This window comes from Mytilus californianus, unplaced genomic scaffold, assembly GCF_021869535.1.
Source record: "Mytilus californianus isolate M0D057914Y unplaced genomic scaffold, xbMytCali1.0.p SCAF_8, whole genome shotgun sequence".
Classification (NCBI taxonomy): Eukaryota; Metazoa; Mollusca; class Bivalvia; order Mytilida; family Mytilidae; genus Mytilus; species Mytilus californianus.
The window spans coordinates 75,023,732-75,035,850 of record NW_026262734.1 but is presented as its reverse complement, the minus strand read 5'-3'; the positions used below and the strand labels follow the sequence as shown (position 1 = coordinate 75,035,850).

Genomic DNA, 12,119 nt, shown 5'->3' with positions numbered 1-12,119 from the left:
ATAAGTCTGATAACATGCATATTTGTGAGTTTATAAATGATTACAGGAAAACATTTTTAAGTAAACAAAGTAATTAAAATTTCGTGTTTTAAGATCAACACAGTCATGAAATAATTACCATGATTAACCTTTTCATTAAAATTCAGTTCACATCTCAAAAGCACGAGGTGCATGCTGTAAGTCAGATTTATTACCTTAGAATTCTAATTGACATCATATTCAAAGGAAAGTTAATTGAATCATTAGTATAAATGTAAAGAGGATTTAATTCAGAATTGGTATGTTTTTTTGTTTATTTCAAGACAAGCAACACTGTCTATAGATAGAAGCTGTTTAGAAATTTAGTTCAATTCTATCATTTTAAATTTTAATTCTTTTACATTTTCTTTGTAAAGCATAAAGTTTCTTTTTTTTTTAAGCTAAGACGCACTTTTAAAATCTACAAAAATTACAATAAAACTAGTTATAACGATAAATTTTGGCTGTTTGCAAAGCGAGGATTTTTGTTGTGAGTAGTACTTGGTCATTCAACTTTGTCCATTAATTTAGAAGTTGTCATTTTAGGAACTACATACATTAAAGCAAAATGCTGAATTTTTAGTATAGAAATGTATGGCACAAACCGTAACAGTAGACTGGTGAAGATTTAACATGCAGGGTAGTTCATAAATTATTATATCGCATGACTGATTTAACTCTTTTTGTTTGAAAGTTCGGCATTTATACAGAAACATATCACATGACTGATTTAACTCTTTTTGTTTGAAAGTTCGACATTTATACAGAAACATATCACATGACTGATTTAACTATTTTTGTTTGGAAGTTCGGCATTTATACAGAAACATATGTTTCAATTTGGTTTACAAACTAAATTTAAGGACGATGCTATTTCTGGTTCATCGATATTTGCGGATTTTGAAAAGCTATTGTTACAACAGAACGATCATTCATATGAAACGTATGGATATAATATGACTTTGATCAATCATATCAAAGCAGTCAGGAGTCTTCTTCGTCAAAATTATCTCCCCATTACCCCAGCTAATTTTTAAAATCGTAAAAATGGAAGCCATTATAGGGATGACGCGCTTCCAAGTTAGCTCTTGAAAACCGATATATTTATCCACATAGCACCGTTACGATCCTTATATGCAAGTTGTATTTAAAAAGACAAATGTATCTACTAGCTATTTATTATCATTTAATGTACTTTTCTGCATTTAGTCAATTTAAAACGGTTGTATGATCGGTTGTCAGGGGGAATTTTCGGAAGTTCAAAAACATTTTTGAAAATTCTCATTAAATATTTCGTGGAAGGGCAGACTTCAAATTTTCAGAGGTTAAGGACTTATAACCCTAGATACAAAAAATGACGTTTTTTGCAGTTATGCATTTTTAAGATCCAGTTGTTAAGTCTGTCGTCAAGTGTTTTTAGTAAAAATTTGTTATTCGAACACACCTACTCTGTTGTTATGACTCATCAGAAAGGTATTTCATTTGACCCATATATTTCATTTTTAGTACTGTGAATTTTAAATGTTATTAAATAAACCTTTACCCTAGATACATAAAAATAATAGAATCTGAAGCGAGATGATGTATCAAATATTTTTGCTTTATACGTTTTCATGACAGAAAAATCAACTCAAACACGACATTCTCTTTTCGGTGAAATTATTGCCCTTTTTTAGGATTTTTACCCAAAAAACTATCGCCGGGGCAGAGATGCAACTTAATACTTTGAAAAGATCAATCTATTATCTTTCTGTAGAATTGTTTTCGGTGGAATTTATGCTTATGCACAAAAAAGATCCACATGTATTTGCACCTACCACAATCTACTGTTTTATGAAAATGTGTCTATAATTTAAAATTTTACAAATATCTCCAAGCTCCATAATATAATTTAAGTAAAAACACGTATATTAGATGCATAAAATCCTAAATTACGCACCTTCATAAAACTTTTAAAGCCCACAGAAACAGATGTAAACAATTCAAATATACCTATTTGGCCCTTTTTACCTTCTCTAACAAATAGTTCCGTTTCTTTTGTTTAATTTCAACTGGGTAACCGCCTGAAAGGTGTGTACAAAGATTCAATATATATCACATTACGAGTGGATGCTATCATGAACACATATTTAATGTTACAATTAAGAAAGGGGTGTTCGACATGGTAATACCTGATTTTATTTATTAATTCGTTTTTGTTCATTTATTTATTATGTCTACCGAGTCTGTGAGTTCCGTTTTGTAATATTTTTTCAAGTTAGAACGCTGATAGACTCATCTACATATATATAAAAGCTTAATAGTGTAGCCAAACAATATGTCATAGTAATTTCCACCCTACAAATTGTCTGTACACACAGATTGGATTTTTAGATTATCTCGCGAGAGGCAAACTTACAACTATTTTGAACATCCTTCGACGACCATGCACCTAGCATGTAAAGACAGAGGATCTAACCACTACACCAGATCTAATCCACTAATTTAAAAGAGGAAGTTTCACTAGGGTGATTTTATCTTTGCTTGTCACGAAAGTTTTCTAATTAGTACTTGTCTGCTATATACACAGTGTTATATATATTTATATATACAAGAAGGCGTGGTTCTTTTCGTCAGTCGCGAAATATCAAATCTCAATAAGATTCTATCATTTATTTCTGTATTTACAATCTATACCAGTTAAAACAAACATAAATTGTATGTGCGCAAGTATAATTAATCCTTTGACAAAAACAGCCATCCAAACAATTTCTCACAAATATACTTCGCATCAGTGTACTAAATTTCTTTAAAAAAAACATATTTTGTAAAAGTTCTTCCATAATAACACTTGATATTGCCATTTTTTGTCATTGCGTTATGCCTAGAATTCTATAGATTTCATTTCAGGACAGAAATTATGTGAACAAAACCTAAATGTTAAAAAATCATAAAACGTTTTATACATACAAATAAGATATTCAAGTTGCATGTACGACAAGATGCAACCAAGATGATCCATTTATTGTATGATCAAAGGTTCTAAGCTTAGAGGGATAATGAAGATTCAGTTGACTGGAACATTATGTATAACATCAAGATCTGTACTTGTTTAACGCGTCAGAAAAGTTGAAAATAAAAGAACATAAGATTTAGTCGTAGCACAGACAAACACATATAACATTTATGATCAGACTTGACACTTATGCTGTCAAGTGCATTTAGAAAAACATGTGATGTGTACATGTTTATTGTCACCTTTGACTCTTTTAGTCAGAAATCAGCTGATTCAACCGTCACTTGTTTAAACCGGATATCCTTAATATGTACAACCACAAACAAAACAGTTAATTAATTATCATGGTTATCAAAAGGTATATAAAAATAAGAAGATGTTGTATGATTGCTAATAAGACAACTCTCCACTAGAGACGCAGAAGTATGCTTGTTTCAAGAAAGGGAGGGTGTAAATTAAGGCTAACATTATAGTTTATTGATATCGAAAAATCATTAATATTTTAGGAAGAAACAAATCAAGGTAATAAACAAAAACTGAGGAAATCGCACGAACTCTTAAAGAAGCGAGACCGAGTGTCGACAGGGTAAACGTCTCTTGCTATGCATGCATCAACCGCCATGCAAATCATCAATATTTTTTTTTTCAGTTATTGTATAAAATAGTAAAAACGGATTTATGGAAATATCCTATTCAACAAATATGTGTCCTTAAAATTATTATAATTTTAGTGCTTTTGCTCTCTATTGTCTTACGGTAATTTCAGAAATTACAGAGAGTTGCATGCTGTAGCTCTCTAAAAATGTCTCTAAAAATATGTACGGATATGTGCCACAATAGTACATTATCTTATTTGTTCCAGATCTGCCATCATGTTCCTTGTAAGCTTGATTATTTATACTTTGTTGCAAACCGGCATTGGTCAGATACTTCCAGGTACCGTTCCATCACTCCCTAACCCCACTTTGGAAGGATGTCAGAAGGAGGCTGAAGGTGCAAACATCACTAGCAATTATACCTCAATTTATGCCAAAGTTATAGATAAATGGTGCGGGTAAGTACCATGAAACTGTTAAAATATATAAAGGGGAGGTTATAACGTTAACGGAAAATATTATTTTGCGCAATTCGCAACGTTACATATTGGGAAAACATGTAATTTTCCATTGATTGTACTCATGAGCTTGAAACAAGTACAAGGAACACTGTTTTTTAATGATATTTTGCTTAATGATGTAGGAAGAATATTTGTACAATTTTTCTGAAAAACCACCGATAATTTTTTCTAATTAAATGTATTTACAGCAATCAGGCAAATTATATAAATATGAATTATTTCCAAAGAATTATATTACAGAAATTTAGAGCATACTAATATAAAGAAGATATTCCAAATGCTTTTACCAAAAAACGTTTGTGTGTATCTTCTTAAACATACGAGTTATATGTTTCTTCTAAAAGGATAGTAACGTAAAAAACCATGAAATTTGAAATGATATTTAAATTTTCGACCAAATTTATCTCTCAAAGTAGCACATGAAGGTATACTTTTCATTCCATGTTTGAACTAAGCAGGTAAAAAAGTAAATGTATAAAACCTTTTCACCGTGGGATCAAAAGTGCATCGTCTACTAGTAAATAGAGATTTTCATATGGATGTTTTACTTCTCTTAATATACGAGTATATATTCGTGAATATGCAGATATTGGTATTATATAGCTTGCACGCTCTAGCTTATTTAAACATAAATTACGATAATGGACAGCACAACTGACAAACCAACACCCGGCTCCTCAGAAAGGAAAAATTAACTAGCAAAAACACATGGTAAACAAATGCCTGAGTTGGTACAAACCAAAATTGTTGTATATTTATACATGCGTACCTACCATATTTTGTTGTGCGTGCTTTGTGAGTTGATTGGAGAAACAATATTTACTGCAAATTTCTTTCTTAATTTTTTTTTACCTGAAAAAATGGAACAAATGCATACAAAATGGTCCTTATTTTGTTTGAAATAATGAACATCAAAATTTTAACTTTTTTGTAGAACCTATGATGAAGTTTTACCATGTGTTGATTTGTCATTACCCTATACTCGACTGGCGGATGTTAATGACTGGTACCTTAGTATGATGTTTGATATGGATATTGCTAACAACATTTCAGATGCTATGTGTTCAAAGTTTAAAGGTGACAGTAATGCATGTTATGTATGAGAGGGTTTAATAATGAAATGAACCTACAAAACATTGCTTCATTCATTTTACCGAACCAGGCGCGGATCCATGATTTGATTTTCGCGAAAGAGCGCTTAAGAATTAGGAATAAGAAGACATTATTTTGACACAAAATATATATATATAGGGGGAATGGGGTGCGCCACTGTCTGAATCCGCAACTGTAATCGGGCTTGAACGTAATTTGTAATGTAATTTTCAAGAAAGGACGATGTTTCCGACTTTTGAATACAAGTAATCTTTAGTCTAAGTACACACACACAATTATTGTACATTAACACCTGATTGGGCATGGTTTATAAACTGTTGCGTTATTAGAAATTGTTTAAAAAGTGATACTAGTGTGAAAAATTAACGTATATACATAATAACGATCACAGCGTGCACGACAAGTATTTCTCAAATAACTATCATCAGATACGCACGAGATAAAAAGTTTGGAAAGGGCATGAAAAGTTTGCATGAACATCAAAACCAAAAGGTAAAGCTGGTACTGACTTGAGTAATCTAAGATTATAGAAATACTCATAATTGTAGTCATGGACCCTTAACAATTTTGTTACGACGATAAAGTGTAAAAAGTAGGAGAATTCGCATATAGCGTGACCACGCAGTAGGTGAAATATATTTCTTAGCAATTTCAAGAGGAATAACTAATATGTTTAACAGATTATGCAGATGATATGGAATGTATTGACCGCAGCAGACGAGCAAGTTCATTCTGTACACAATACCAGACGAAACATCTATCCACAGTAATACTACAGTTATACTATACAAACTCAACGGAAAATCCGTATGCAGACGTAAATGCGTGCTTGTAAGTTAAAAAATTTAAGTCATATAACCAAAACAAGACCCGAACAATTGGTCAAATTGAAAAGAAAAAACTGAAATGCAACCAATTGATTCTACTGTTGAAGAAAACAATAAGTTTAATTCTTGTTTGATCTAGTATATTAGTCGGACGATAATTTCTTGTTTACTTTCACCAGGACGCTCAGTGTCAGATGGTGCATGAATTAGTCCAACACTTGTTAGGCCAACACTTTTTATACGGGAATACCTCAGTTCATTTAAGTCACAAAATGTATCAGCTGACACATCTCAAAATGAATTTGATAAGTCATAGTTATTTCCGAAACATTGACTCTTTCAGACTAAATCATCGGTGAATCTATGTAACGTGACGTACCTATTTTGCTGACTACAATGTGCATTTCTGGATCTATTATCAAAAACACACAGAACAAGATTTTACATAAAAAAGGTTAGCTGTGCAAACAAAGGCAGTCTAAAAATACTAATCAAAGCCCAGGTTAATTTTACTGTTTATGTTTACGCTATAGTTTATGTTCAAGTTTCGAAATTTGTAAGTTGCAAATGTCATTAAAAAGTAAAATCACAAAAATACTGAACTCCGAGGAAAATTCAAAAAGGAAAGTCCCCAATCAAATGGCAAAATCAAAAGTTCAAACACATCAAACGAATGGATAACAACTGTCATATTCCTGACTTGGTACAGACATTTTCTTATGTAGAAAATGGTGGATTAAACCTGGTTTTAAAGCTTGTTAAACCTCTCACTTGTATGACAGTCGCATCAAATTCCATTATATTGACAACGATGTGTGAACAAAACAAACAGACACAATATGTAAAAATATCACAAATAGGGGTATAACAGCAACACGAACCCCACCAAAAACTGGGGGTGATCTCAGGTGCTCCGGAAGTGTAAGCAGATCCTGCTCCACAGGTGGCACCCGTCGTATTGCTCATGTTATTACAAAGCCGGCAAATAGTCCAATTCGGTAGGTCACATTCGTGAAAAGGGAACGGGATTGTAGTTACGACACAAGGATCATATCCGAAATCATCTGTGAAACGGATATTCCATAACGGCCAACCAACCCGCGTTGGCGTCCGTAAAATTTTCGAAGTGATGATTTCAACTGCACCATTTGGAACTCTTGGTTTAAAAATGAAAAGGTCACAATTGGGAAGCTGAAATCATCTCTTTTGTCGTAAAGTTTTGTTTTCAACCGACCCTCATAGTCAATTACTAGATATAAGTCCTAATCAAAGGCAAAATCAAAAGCTCAAACACATCAAACGAATGGATAACAACTGTCATATTCCTGATTTGGTACAGGCATTTTCTCTGTAGAAAATGGTGGATTGAACCTGGTTTTATAGCTAGCTAAACCTCTCACTTGTATGACAGTCGCATCAAATTCCATTATATTGACAACGATGCGTGAACAAAACAAACAGACACAATAGGTAAAAATGTCAAAAATAGGGGTACAGCAGTCAACATTGTGTTATCATTTTAATCACTATAAAAACAAACAAATGTAACGAAGAAGCACAAAAAGGCATACATCAAATTTAACATCCTCATTTTGCTTATATTATACGATTTAATTTATCTATGTAAAATCCACCCATAAAGGATGGAAGGTTTTAAGTACTGGCGTAAAATCGCGTGTTTGAAATTCGCACAGGTAGACATCAAATAATTTTGTCGTTCAAAGTATGACGGGATACATAAATACAGAGTCACGTAAAATGGATATAACAAAAAACAGACTTAACAATAAAAGTGATATTAATAAATAAAATAATTGTGTGGTTCAAAGTATGACGGTATACATAAGTACAGAGTCACGTCAAATGTATATCACAAAAAAACAGACTCAACAGTAAAAGTAATATTAATAAATAAAATAAGTTTGTCGTTCAAAGTATGACGGGATTCATAAGCACAGAGTCACGTCAAATGGATATCTCAAAAAACAGACTTAACAGTAAAAGTAATATTAATAAAGACAAATAAAAGAATACTATAACACGTTATTAAGATGATAAACAACGTCAGTACGCAAAATCTATACTTCAAGACCATCATGTATTATTTGTGAAGTTGATACGGAATATTTATAAGCAAGTTCTTGGTACCTTCCGATGAACATTTTTAGAAAAAGGACGACACGTTCTTTGACATACCCCTGGTTCATCAACTTTCTGCTCGGACACTGGTGGCGTTTTACAAAGTCTGAGTAGGAGCTGCAAGCTCTTGAATACCGAATAAGTTGGGAAATGTATATCCCATATGCAGGTGAAGTTGGTATATTGCTACTAAGGTGGGGGAAATTGATAATTTCAAAATTAAAATCGTCTCGTTTGTCATAGATTCTGGTACTGAGATGACTGTGTATGTCAAATTCGAGGTATAAGTCTAAAAATGAGGCGGAGGAAGCCGTGTCTGTTGTTTCTTTAATTTCTAGTTCTGGTGGATATATTAATGGAACCCAATCAGAAAAGTTCGGATTGTTAATGGAAAGAACATCATCAATATATCTGAAAGTGAAATTAAATAACCTGGCTTCTTTGATCTTCTTGTTTTTGACAAGTGTCTGAAGGAACTCCGATTTATATGAAAATAAGAAGAGGTCGGCAAGGAGAGGCGCACAGTTCGTTCCCATATAAAATGTTTGAAATTATCTCAAGTAAAATTTGAAAGGTGGTAAATTTATATATACCTCTTTTGAAATGTTACATACAACTTTCATATGTTTAAAGTGTTTAAATATCGATGGAAACGGCTCATTTCTTAAATATGATTAAATAATACATCTTAGAATAGACAATTCTTGGTGTTCAAAAATGTGAATCCAATGATAATTTTGACGACATTTCACTACGTACTAGCTACATAAATGAGTAGGCCCGGTAAGACCCCCTTTTGGCCCCCAAAAAATAGCATTTTTACAAATTTGTTCAAATGTAAACTTTTATCTATTTATTGGAAAGTACTATAGTCTTGCTACATAAATATTAGCTGTTTTTGACAATGCAATGCACATGCATTAGGTACTTGCATCATTAATTCATGCAAAATTACTGAAATCTTCTCAATATTGACATTTGCGCTAAGTTTTAGACAGTTTTTTTTTCAAAAATGGAAGTGGCCGCACATGTGTTCAGTCATAATACTTAAATATATGTTGTACTTGATGATATTACATAACATATATAAAGGTTGAGACTGAACACGAACACGAATGCGGCCACTTTCATTTTACACAAAAACCATATTTGATAGATTCTGCATTTTCAAGGTTGAATTTGAGCGTCTCTAAAGACCAAACCAGTTCAAATATTTTACAAAAAACTAATTAAATAGACACTTTAGTGTTTAAAAAATGTCAAAAATCTTTCATCATATGTACTTCAAATATTAGGCCAAAATTGGCCCTTACCGGACCTTCTTCTTTGCAAATTTTGAATCTACTTCAAATAAACATAATATAACCTTCATTGGGTCGCTTTAAACTAACAGTTATGGAAAACCTACAAATATAAAAAGTGAAAACCAAATGACATTAACATAACAGCAAGGATAACCAAATGTTTAGGAAGGTACCTGTAAAATGTAGTGTAATTTTTCATTTCTATTCGTTGTCGATTTGTAAAGACAACTTAGAACGTATGTTTATGTAGTTTGTTTACTAAATATCGACTTTACATAAAACTTTAGTTTAATTGTGTTGGAGACTGTTTCCTTTGTTAATTGAGATTGAATATGACGTTATCTAACAATCACCATGCTCTTGGTAACACATTTAGAAAAAAATAATAATACATTTTGTACATGTATACAGACTGAAATTGTAATTCTGTACCCCAAAAAAGCATTTCCAGATGGAACATTTATTAAAACAAAATATGTTAATGTTTATGAAATGGCGATCGTCCATTAATGTTGACATCAAGTGTTTTTTTTTGTTCATACAGGTATGCTAATCACACAGCAACTTGCATGACAAGACACATGAAATATTGTTCAAGACCAGTTAGAAAATTAATCAATCAGTACTATCGTTTGTTAAATGGAAAATGTAAACAAATTCTGTATGAAAATCAACTAGAGCATAGAAACAAAACTACTACTGCAAAACCTACTGTGAGGAAACAAAGTTTCGCAGATAAGGTGAACAAAATACTTAAGATGAAGGAGGAAGCAAAGATTAAACCCGGAAATTTCAAGGAAACGATGACGAATTTATTCAGGCAAATTGATCCAGAGATAGCAACAGGAAATTCAACACTTCTTCAAACTGATTCGAGCCTTGCGAAGGAGACAAGTGGCAATACAACAAGCGATGTAAATACGGTAAATAAGATAAATGCAGGGAACCAGACAATGGAACTATCTTCCAATTCAACGATTGAAGAACCTTTGATTCCAAAAAAGAAAAAGCCAAAAGTTAGCAAGAAAGAGAAGGTAAACATTCTAAAAGTATTTTTTTAAACACATATTTTATCACATGACTAAAAAAACTTATTTCTTATACTAATTCACTATGCAACTTATCACTATTTTATTACTTCCCATGGGCAACACGACAGGTGCCAGTAGTAAAACTTGAAAGACAGGATGTGCATGCCAATCCGTAGCACCATGAAATCATCCCCGGATTTTTTTGGTAGTGTTTTGTTTTTGGTTATGGTATCGTCTGTTGTTCTTACACTTATACTTATGGTTTATGATTTCCTCCTTTATGTCTTTTGATTCTTTTCTTATTATCTTTTGGATTCGTGCAATTTTTTTATCGCAGCATTTTGAAAAGATAAGTTTTATAGTCATAGCCCGCCCCCATTCCCCAAATTGTTTTATTATTGCCAAAAAATAAAGACATAAAAAGTGATTTAAAATTTGTATGCAAGTGAAAATCTGAGACAAAAACGTTTGCTTTTAGAGGCATTTGACTCTTGCAGATTCTTGTCATCTTACATCAGATCGAGGCGAAAGATACCATCGGGATAATAAAACTGATAACTCGAAAACGAATTGACAATGTCATGGCAAAAGACATAAAAATAATCAAAAGACAAAAGACAGTATACAACACACAACAAACTGAACAGAACACCCCCTAACAAAAGCCGAGGGTAATCTGATAAAGTGTGTAAATATTTTGTTTTGTTTGTAAATGGGTTTTGGTTTAGTCCTGATAAGCATGTCTTGCTCCTTTATATCATTATCTCTTTTCTTTTCCTTTTTAGATAAAAGCAGAGATAAAGAGGTTACTGCAGTTTGTTCTTAGTAACGCCTGATTGAAATATACAGAAAACACCATTTCATACTGTTATAAGAGCTTGTGAGCAAAAATCCAGTTATAGCAGTTTAAATTATAGGACATACAGAGTACATTTCACCTGATAATTTTTTGATATAATAAATATGATAAAATGATGGACATTTGATTGTTATCATTTCTATGAAGAATTCTTAAAAACGTTTAGACTACCGCGGTCCCAAATAGACTGGTTTTCACCTTTTATGAACCGAATAACTTTGCTACCTTAGTCAGAAGCGTTTGGTTTTTAGTAATCATGTTTAAGTCAGTACTATGCCAAAGACATTTGCGCATTTATTCCTCGAAATTCCGTTTGGAACTGACGTCAAAAACATATATGACGACAACATATGTGATAGCTGTTGATCTCTGATTAAGCGAATCACCTAAGTCTAGAAAGAAGATTGACCAATATTCCATCAGTCTGAATGATAAACATATGAGATGATTAAAGCCGTAAATTTTCTCCTAAAAACATTTATGTATCTTTCGGCAATAATGTTTATCGACAGGTTGAAGGTGTTCCTATGGGCACCAATTATGCCCCTTTATTTGTAAACTTTTTCCTATACTGTTATGAATCACATTTTATGGTCAAACTCACTAAAGAACCGTCTAAATTCCATTTAATTGATAATTCAACAACACTTACCGTTATCTTGATGATATTATTTCGTTATGTAATCAAGAATTCCCTAAATATACTGCTGAAATTT

General features: G+C 32.3%; 1 protein-coding gene across 6 annotated transcripts; it reads left to right on the top strand.

The window, feature by feature from the left end:
• Positions 1-11,519, top strand: LOC127712480 (uncharacterized). 6 transcript variants are annotated; one of them, XM_052218942.1, is made up of 6 exons: positions 1-24; positions 3,876-4,067; positions 5,065-5,207; positions 5,924-6,074; positions 10,058-10,547; positions 11,330-11,519. In XM_052218942.1, exons 2-6 carry the CDS (start codon positions 3,886-3,888, stop codon positions 11,378-11,380), a joined length of 1,017 nt encoding a protein of 338 aa, XP_052074902.1. In that variant the 5' UTR covers positions 1-24; positions 3,876-3,885; the 3' UTR covers positions 11,381-11,519. The 6 variants fall into 6 exon arrangements, with proteins under 6 accessions (XP_052074902.1, XP_052074898.1, XP_052074899.1 ...); XM_052218938.1 differs by lacking the exon at positions 1-24 and adding an exon at positions 132-176; XM_052218939.1 differs by lacking the exon at positions 1-24 and adding an exon at positions 176-278.
• The last annotated feature ends 600 nt before the right edge of the window (positions 11,520-12,119 follow it).

Coding starts and splice junctions, on each gene's coding strand:
- LOC127712480 (XM_052218937.1), top strand. Junction 5,208..5,923: donor TATGTGTTCAAAGTTTAAAG/GTGACAGTAATG, acceptor TATGTTTAACAG/ATTATGCAGATGATATGGAA. Junction 6,075..10,057: donor GCAGACGTAAATGCGTGCTT/GTAAGTTAAAAA, acceptor TTGTTCATACAG/GTATGCTAATCACACAGCAA.